At 36.3% G+C, this 10,000-nt stretch overlaps 2 protein-coding genes across 5 annotated transcripts in view; one reads left to right on the top strand and one right to left on the bottom strand.

Moving 5' to 3' along the window:
• Positions 1-3,361, bottom strand: part of Mrm2 (Mitochondrial rRNA methyltransferase 2) — a 6,377-nt gene extending 3,016 nt beyond the window's left edge. Inside the window, exons 1-3 of the mRNA XM_043008477.2 lie at positions 3,262-3,361; positions 1,452-1,653; positions 1,037-1,176 (exon numbers count right to left, since the gene is read on the bottom strand). Coding sequence (XP_042864411.2) covers positions 1,037-1,176; positions 1,452-1,621 — 310 coding nt within the window. The 5' untranslated portion in view covers positions 1,622-1,653; positions 3,262-3,361. The remainder of the gene's footprint in view (positions 1-1,036; positions 1,177-1,451; positions 1,654-3,261) is intronic.
• A 247-nt stretch (positions 3,362-3,608) lies between these two features.
• LOC122248569 (ATP-dependent RNA helicase DDX24) overlaps positions 3,609-10,000 on the top strand; it is a 12,579-nt gene continuing 6,187 nt past the window's right edge. Inside the window, exons 1-6 of one of the 4 annotated variants that reach the window (XM_086536068.1) lie at positions 3,609-3,703; positions 5,194-5,396; positions 5,951-6,526; positions 6,702-7,598; positions 7,731-7,921; positions 9,464-9,644. In XM_086536068.1, the coding sequence (XP_086392194.1) occupies positions 5,214-5,396; positions 5,951-6,526; positions 6,702-7,598; positions 7,731-7,921; positions 9,464-9,644 (2,028 nt within the window). In that variant the 5' untranslated portion in view covers positions 3,609-3,703; positions 5,194-5,213. The other 3 variants (XM_086536067.1, XM_086536070.1, XM_086536069.1) reach the window with 3 other exon arrangements.

Below are 10,000 nucleotides of genomic sequence, written 5' to 3'. Positions count from 1 at the left end.
ACTTTCTCCTAGCACCAGCAGGAGAGAGAGCCTTGAATGGCACCCATCTACGGTCTCTAGCAAGCACTATCTCTGTAGAGTGATGGCACATCGCAAGTTCCCGACCTCTTGCTCTAAAGTACCGTAGATGAAAGATGTGCAGACAGAACGAGAAGAGGAAGGTGACTTACACCATGCCCAATGCCTACAATGTGCCCCTGTGCCAGTAGGGATGCCTTTTATTGTGGCACTCACTGTCAAAAGCACAAGTTTCCTTCCTCTTCCCAACCTCTTCATTTTGGATGGTTATAAGTTTCGTGTTTGTTCGTGACAGCACAGAAATGCGAAAAAATAAAGTTCTTTTTTTGTCCCCCCTAAAACAGTAATACTTCTATCACATTGAGTGTAAAGAAAAAAAATGAGTTGATATGGACCCTGAACTACAATTTTAGTCAACTGCAAAATTGATGGAGCCTGTGATATGACAGATATAAATTTCTAAAAATAGTAAAACACACAAAAAAAAACAAAAAAACACAAAAATGTCTCTAGCTCTACAATGAGTGACTAATAGGGAGTGGGAAAAATCAAATTATGTTGCAGAAGCTGCCTCGATCAGAAATAAAACTCATCCTGGAGCCTGTGTAAGCAAATCTATCCCCCGTCGGCAATGGGTTAAATCACTTGGACTACTGGTACTTCTCAATATCAGGCATCTGCTCTATTTTGCTAAAATATTAATATGAAATTCCATCAATAAATTGTTTTTGCTAAACGGAACCACAACAATAAAAACGTGCAGTAGAGCATGCAGCAAACAGAAGTAAACATTTTCATATCAAGCATTCCATCTTCTTTTATATTTAGAGCAGTGTTTCCAGACGAAAAACACACAACTTAAATGATCTCTTTTGTAGGAACGAACTACTAGAGGGGGTATGATAGTAAAAAGTCTAAGTACTACTCATTTTGAGAATATGTAACAAATATGTGGTACCACTGAGAGGCTATGCAACAAATGACTACAGAAGTATTTTTTCTGAGGAGAAAAAGTTACCCTTTGGCAAACTGTTGACTCTGTTGACAGCGACCTGAGTCCATGCACCTGGAGCAGCCCCACACTCAACAACAACTTGTCCTGGTTTAAGGATTTTAAGCTGGTCATCCATTTCCAGCAGTTTGTAGGCACTTCGAGCTCTGAAAAAATATTTAGGGGCTTCACTAAAATCAGGATATCCTTATATCTGTGATGCTCTTAAGATCCAAACAAAGGTATTAAGAGACATTTGAAAGATGTTTGAGAGAAAAAAGGTAATCTAAATAAACAAGAGGTACTAAATCTCTCTCAGAACAATCTCATCATCACCCAAAGAAATCATAATTTATTGATCAATGTGATGAGCAACTACACATATGCACTACACTAACACATCTAGAAACTTCCTTATTATCAGTAACACAGAATTACCAACCTATAATGTTCATATCTTGCCAACTTTACATAGGGATCATTGAGTTGCCTCTGGAGCCAATCTTGTGAGCTCCTGTTCCGCCCTTTTAGGTTCTTGGGTACAACTTTACAGGTGAAAGAAGACGTACTAAGCGAGGCAACCTGTGTCCAGTTAAAATATGCTGACCTCATTTTGCCTGTCTCTGCCTCTCAACTTGTACAATCTGAAAAGTAAGCATTTAGGATCACTTTTCATTCCAAATATGCCTAATCTGGGAATAGAAGGTTGACTATTTTCCATTCTACACATATGCAAGCACATTTACAAATATAAGATAAAGTGATATAATGATACTAACATAACCACCTATATGCTACTGGATTCATACTTCGGCAAAGGCCCCCCCAAAAGAACACTGTGTACTTGGGCAAGATATAGTCAAAGTTCTATTTTGCCAGAATATACATGGTGAAGATTTGTTGACCTTTTCCAGAGTGCAAGGCACAGAGGCCGAAGTGATTGCTTGATAATGCACTATATAGATATTTTAGTAACCTTTACTGGTACTTCTGGTTATTTGTAAAAAATGCTGTAATTTTAGTTTTATGATTCAAAAGATGTCTTTAATATTAGTAGAACATCAATATTGTCTTACTAACATAAAAAAACAGTCTGAATAACTTCACCAGGCATAAACTATATATACAAGACAACATTTTAGATGAGAAATGAACTTAGACCTAATTTCTATGATGTCACTCCAGAGGGTAAGTGAGTAATACTGGGTAATTTTCCATCATGTGTGTACTATCGATTGTGTGAAAGTGTTAGTTTTCCATGTAAAAATTATGAGAGGCTGGTAGGCAAGACAGGAAAAGATGCCATTTGAATAAGATAGATTTCCCTCCTATACCACACACGGCCATAAAAGGTTTGACTTTAAAATGCACAAACAGCTTGAATCAAATTACAACTGAGTTATAAATCATACCTTTCTGCCTCCTTCATCCCTATTTGTTAGAAGGAAATCAAAATTATTGTTTAGATATTTCATTGTTTTAGTATTTTTTTTCTATATAATGACCTTTCAAACAGATTAGTAAGGATTAAATTACCTAAATATAAGAGTGAAATATTACCCTTTGATATTTCTCAACACATTTGTAGACAGAAGTCCTCAATGAGTCTTAATAACAGGTATTTGTATTGGATAGACCAAGACAAAGAGAAGAAAGAACAGACAATGCTTCTTTGGATTATTAAAATATAAATTGCTCAAATTTCAATTGCACCAAGAAAAAAGATTGTCAAAAATATGCCAAGCACTAATCTTGTGCACACAGGAGCCAGACTAAGTTGGACACAATACTTTATGCCAGCATGCCTAGAGGACTTGTTTGGTTGGGAATCAATACCACAGTAAATATTCATCTTGCTATATATATATATATATATATATATATATATATATATATATATATATATATATATATATATATATATTTCAGTGCATGTCATCCATTAATATTCATATTTTACCCCGTTATTTCTCTGATCTCATGCATGCACCTCCTAACTATCAAGTTAAATATGAATAGTTGAGGCTAAGGGGACTTCATCGGTGCATGATTCATCGCGCGGAAGCGTTTTGGATCAATTCCCCCTATAAAATTCCTTGGTGTAATTCCTTCCTTCCGAAACTACCGGGCCAAAATCGTTACTGTAGGTCATCGTATAAAGTTCTACGCAAGCTGTCGATACTGGTTAATTCGGATAATAAAAAGAATAACACTAACTATCTTAAACGTTTTATTTTTTAACATATCGTTACCTATTTGCAGAAGTATTCAATAATATCCTATGTATACCACTTCGTGTTTACATTTTCCTCCCAGCTGATTTTCGTTCACATCCGATAACCAGTGTTGAGAGAGCATGGGTATAAGTAATAGTCACGGATTTACCTTCATATAAGTTGTTTTAATATGATTTGTATGTAATAAATATTACAAAATGTATGTAATTTGACAAGAAAATTATTTAAGATGCACGAAAAGGTAAACTTTATATTTATAAACAAACTTTTTACCATAGTGCTTGTACTGCATGGTCAATATAGTCATTTATCTAAATCTGAGTGACATAAATTTGCTTATTAAAACATGTATGTGTTTTTTGTTTCGTTATCATTACTCCTTTTTATAATGACATGAGTATAAAACATCGGCATACAGAGAACTGTGTCGGATGTGAATAAGCAACACGTGCTTCGTGTAAGTGTAAACAGACCAGCGTTTCGGTAGCTATTATATTTAAGTTCTCCGTATTATTGGTTAAGGTACCAGACATTAGCACAATTTGGGGATTCTCAATTATTGATTTGCAGCAAGTTTCCTAACAGGACTTTTCCCAGTAGTTATATTACCTGTGTTGTATTGAAATCAACTTGAAAAGACTTGCTATCTTGAATTCGATTATAGGGAGTTCCACGGACTAAGCCGTAAACATGAAGTCTAAATAGAGCTATAACTCGTCCCAAAGAGTAAAAATATAATAAAAAAGAATAATAATAAATACATATGGAGTCATACTCTGGAGTATTGCAGCTTTATACGCAAAAATGCTACCCTGTGCTGTGCATGTATCCAGATCTAGAGAATCACAAATGCACGTATGTGCGTATAGTTGTAGTAAAGTGCACACTAATAATCTCGTCGGAAACTGGCAGTGGTCAGAGGGGAATTTGAAGAAGTGGGGTGGTGGGTGTGGCTGGATGAAAAATCCCACTACTACTAAACAGTGATATATTACACTTATATCATTCAAACACCAATCACATCTCCCCTGTCTGATCCACAAAAGGCCCTTTACCTTGTGTTCCAGTATGATAGAGCCAAGGCAACTAGCCATAATTTGTAAGAATTAAACCTATACTAATCCAATTTATATAAACTCACCTATGTGTTTGGCAATATATGAGACGAAGACTCAGTTGCTGTCATCATGGGGTAGTGTGAAGGTTATTTGCGGCCGCGGCAATTTCATTTACAGAACTAATCACATATAAGTATCACAAAGTCCCCTGAATAGGGGAGGTCCACAGAGGGGTGTAGCCCCCTCTTGGCAAAGGCTGACTTCAAAACTAGGCAAATTGAGGTAGGGAATTGGGTTAAGATTTTTCATACAAAATATACTCGGAATTCATATTTTACCCCGTAATTTCCCTGCTCTACTTCAGGCCCTCCCCTACTATCGGGACCCAGATTGTGGGGTCTAGGGGTGGAAGCGCACATTATTTCCACTTTATATGAATAGTAGAGGTTGAGAGGAATCCATCGATACCACTTTTGTGGTATTTAGTGATGCGGCGTTATTCAGAAAATTTACTATGTGTATTTATCATAGGAAAAAAAAATATATTGCTATAGCATAGGTATATGGTATGGAGGTCAAAGATATGGCATAAGGGCATAATATTGACATATACTGTAATTGGAGTATACTTTTAAATTAACTGGTATACCTTCTAACCATACTAATGTCATTGATATTGGAATCAAGAATTGTTTAGGACCTTTATTCAGTATTCCCCCGGTGGAAATTGCAGTCTCAAAAATGTTACATTTCTTACCAATATTATACAATATCTGTGTTAAAGCATTTTATATTTGACTTGCATGATAACTATTTATTTGTTGTATGTTGTTATTGTCATTTTTCTCATGTTTTGATAACTAATACTATCTATTTTTCTTCATTTCAGATTTGACACAATAGAGTATAATGGGGAAGAAAAAGCCAGGAGAAAGGGCCGAGAGCCTTGCTGCAACCCCCATAGACTTTACTCCAGAGTTTGACGGTCTTTTAGGGTTTGAAGAAATAAAAGCATGCACGTTATTGAAATTAGACCGGAAGAGAGGCAAATTAAAGAGAGAAGTGTGGAAAAATGGTAAAATTATAAAAGAGGTAAGCAATGATACACATAATTATTACTTAGGCAACTGTTGCTGTTGTTATTATTGTAATTATTATTATAATAATTAGTTATATTATCATCATTGTTATTAACTATTATTATTATTATTATTATTATTATTATTATTATTATTATTATTATTATTATTATTATTATAATCATTATTATTGATATCATTATTAATATTATTATTGCTATTATTATTGAGATTATTTTTATTATTATTGTTATTATCATTATTACTTATTAATCTTCTTATGAATATGATTATTACTAGTATGATCATTTTTGTTTTATTGTTATAAACAAAATTGTTAGTGTTATTATTATACATAATTATCATTGTCATTGATTTGAGGATTATTGTTGTTATTTTTGTTACTGTATGATTTTATTTGATCATTATACATTATTGTATTGTTTCAATGATGTTTTTGATTTTGTTATTATTACTTTTATTATTATTATTATTATTGTTTTTCTTAAATTTACTATTGCTATTATTATGAATATTATAAACTAACCATTAATTATTCATTTACAGAAGAAACAGAAGAAAAAGAAAAAGGAAGTAACAGTTAATAATGAAAAGAAAATAGAGAAAAGTGAAGGTGCTCCAGAAAAAGAGAAAGTGAAGAAGAAAAAGAAAAAGGAAGTAGCAGTTGATGAAGAAAATAAAGTAGAGAAAACTGAAAGTGCTCCAGAAAAAAAGAAAAGGAAGAAGAAGAAAAAGAAAAAGGTGACCAAAGCAAATGGTGACAGCCAAGTGGAGAAACTTGACTTGGATGCGGCAGAAGATTTAGGTGTCGGTAGTGAAAGCCAAGTTGATAGCACAGACCAGGAAGGCACAAGTGAGGTAGAAGATGCAACCAACCTGGAAGAGGTAAGCGGGCAGTCAGAGGAAGGTGACGTCAAAAAGACATCCAAGAAGAGGAAAACAAAGAGCAAGGCAGCTCCAGCACCCGCCAAGAAGGCACGCTATGACAAAGCTCATTACCATGGTGCAAACAAGGCAGAGGAGACACAGGTTGATGTGTCTGCCTGGATGACAATCTGCACTCCAGAACCTGTGACGGAGGCCCTTGCCAAACTAGGATTTTCGGAGCCGACAGAGATTCAAGTAAGTTAATCATATTCCTTTATTTGGTATTAGTTGATGGAAGTGTTATAGATTATTTTGTTATAATATTTATTTTTTTATGATTGCCATCCCTTTGTAGCCACTTTGAGACTTTTTTATTATTGTTGTGATGAATTGATCCTTTTACCTTTTTTTTTTCTTTTTTTCTTCACAGAAACTTACTATTCCGCCAGCCATTAAGGGTCGCATGGATATTATTGGAGCTGCAGAAACGGGTAGTGGAAAGACTCTTGCTTTTGGAATACCCATCATTCATGGAATCCTGCTGGACAAAGAGCGTGAAGCCGAGGGTGACGACAGTGGCTTGGAGAGTAGTGACGACGAGGAGGGAATAGAATATGGAGAGTTGCCACCCATGGGGATGAGCGTACGAGGAAATGGAGATGATGAAGGGGATAGCAAGGATGTAATGGATGAGGCAGAGATAGAGGGTTTTGATGTACCCTTAGGGGATAATGCCCTGGAAGTGCTAGATCCTTCAAGCTTTGACTTTGAGGGCAGAGACATAGGGGACAGGGAGGGGGAAGTGGAGATAGAGGATCAGATTCAAGGGGACGAGGAAGATGAGGACGATGAAGATGAGGATGATGAAGATGGGGATGATGAAGATGAAGGCGATGAAGATGAAAACGTTGAAGATAAAGATGAAGATGAGGACGAGGACGTGGACAACAGTGAGGACAACAATTTGATAAATGAAGAGGATATTGAAGAGTTAGATCCTTCATCTTTATATTTAAATGGCGAAGATTTGGAAGACAGTGATGAGGATGAAGCTGAAGAATTAGACAGTTTTGGAGATGGGGAGGAAATGGAGGAGTCAGTTGAGGCAGGAGAATATGATGAAAATGAATTGGAAAATGTTGAAGATCTAGCAGATGATGATGAAAAGGACCTAGAATATGGAGACATGGGAAATCAAGGTTTTGGCTGTGTGAGGGTTATAAAGGATGTTAGTTTTGATTTTCTGAATGAGGACAGAGTGAAAAGATATCCTCGGAGGAAGCTACGTGCTCTCATCATTACACCTACAAGAGAACTTGCAGTACAGGTAAGATTTTGTGGAAGTAGATCTGTTCAAATATTGTTTTAATGAATTTACCAAAGAGATTTCTTTTATTATTCCTCTTGAAATATCCCATATTTGTAGACACTGAAAATATTTTTGTACCTTATCCACCAGGTAAACAGTCACCTCTTAGCAGTGCTAGTCAACACAGACATCAAGACAGCAGTGGTTGTAGGAGGCATGTCATCTCAGAAGCAGGAACGAATCTTAGCTCGTGGACCAGACATTGTGATAGGCACACCAGGACGCTTGTGGGAGCTGTTACAGCAGGGGAACCATCACCTCTGCCAGCTTCCATATATCAGGTAAGGAGAAAACCCTTGCATCAAGATCACTTCTTTTTTTAAGTACATTCAAATTTGGAAACCTATCACTCATGATTGTTTATAACATGGTTTGTTTTCATGATAAATGTTTGTCTTGCCCAGCATCAATGAAGGAAGTAAGCCTTTTAATGTTCATAGTTATGATTTACCGAAGTAGAGTATGATATCAAGAGAAATTCTCTCTCTCTCTATCTCTTTCTCTCTCTCTCTCTTTCTCTTTCTCTTTCTCTTTCTCTTTCTCTTTTGTCTTTCTCTCTCTCTCTCTCTTTTTTCTTTCTCTCTCTCTCTCTCTCTCTCTCTCTCTCTCTCTCTCTCTCTCTCTCTCTCTCTCTCTCTCTCTCTCTCTCTCTCTCTCTCTCTCTCTCTCTCTCTCTTCTCTCTTTTCTCTCTCTCTTCTCTCTTTTCTCTCTCTCTTCTCTTTTTTCCTCTCTCTCTTCTCTTTTTTTCTCTCTCTCTTCTCTTTTTTTCTCTCTCTCTTCTCTTTTCTCTCTCTCTCTCTTTCTCTTTTCTCTCTCTCTCTCTCTTTTTCTCTCTCTCTCTCTTTCTCTCTCTTTTTCTCTCTCTCTCTCCTTCTCTCTCTCTCTGTCAGTCAGTCACTCTCTCTCTCTCTTTCTCTCTCTCTCTCTCTCTCTCTCTCTCTTCCTCTCTCTCTCTCTCTCTCTCTCTCTCTCTCTCTCTCTCTCTCTCTCTCTCTCTCTCTCTTCTTTCTCTCTCTCTCTCTCTCTCTCTTCTTTCTCTTCTCTCTCTCTCTCTCTTTCTCTTCTCTCTCTCTCTCTCTTCTTTCTCTTCTTCTCTCTCTCTTCTCTCTCTTCTTCTCTCTCTCTCTCTCTCTCTCTCTCTCTCTCTCTCTCTCTCTCTCTCTCTCTCTCTCTCTCTCTCTCTCTCTCTCTCTCTCTCTCTCTCTCTCTCTCTCTCTCTCTCTCTCTCTCTCTCTCTCTCTCTCTTCAATCTCATTCTTGCAATTCTGAGATATGCTAGATATAATGATACACTTCAAATGAGGTTTTGCTTCATAAAACAATCATTTTTTCTGAGATCTACTTTGTCTAATAGCAGGACGTAATCACAAATATTTTTCCAACCCACATTTGATAATGCATATATAAATGGGAGCTCATTATGGAGAGTCTTTATATAAATTTACCCTAGCAAATCTGAACCCAAATTGAGAGTGAATGATACAAGCACTCGGGTGTCAACAAGTGAAGCTGGTAACTTTTGAAAAGAAAAAAAGTATTTGACTCTTGGTAATTCCTCACATGCTTGATACTACTACTACATTGAGTTATTCGATGCCAAATGATATGCATCCCTTATTGTGTATTGTTGTATTTTTTTTTCTACAAAATTAGCAGTCCTGGCCATGTTGTTGCCTTTGAATACAGCTGCAAGAGGGAAGCCAAAGCATTTACATCCAAGGAGTTAGGCCCATTCTCTTCCCTCTTTCTCACTTCCCCCCTTGCTTTCATTCAAATGTCAAATCAGAGAATTTTTTAAGTAACCATCTTTGCTGTTAAACAGGTACTTGGCCATTGACGAGACAGACCGCATGGTGGAACGTGGTCATTTTCAGGAACTGACCAAGCTATTGGAAGTGATTAACAGTGAGGAGGAAGCAAAGGAAAAGCGGCAGACATTTGTGTTCTCAGCCACATTGACAATGGTCCATGCACTTCCAAAGAGAATGAATTTCAAGAAAAAGGTAAGACATGGCTCACTGCTTGGCATTTGATCATAATTAGCCCATTTTGAATTATACTTTCTGTCTTTGTTTGTATTTTTCCCCATATATGAAGTCCTCATTGGTAATCTCTAATAATTTTTAGTTTTTTGATTAGAGTGTATCTTTAGGACCACATATTTTTAGTGATCACACTGGTTGGACAGAAAGTGGAATATCTTGCCTAAAGGGAAATTTATTAAAAACAAGAAGAAGAAAGAATTTTTTAAAAATCAGGAAAATTTTCTTTGAAACTTTTTCAATTCTCTTTTCTCTTTTAGTAATATTGTACTAGCGGCACCCTATTGAATCATTGTGAATCCTAGCATCCTTTTTTT

This window comes from Penaeus japonicus, unplaced genomic scaffold (assembly GCF_977035675.1).
Source record: "Penaeus japonicus unplaced genomic scaffold, GWHDUDI00000001_assembly GWHDUDI00000004, whole genome shotgun sequence".
Lineage (NCBI taxonomy): Eukaryota > Metazoa > Arthropoda > Malacostraca > Decapoda > Penaeidae > Penaeus > Penaeus japonicus.
This window is presented reverse-complemented; position numbering and strand designations above follow the sequence as displayed.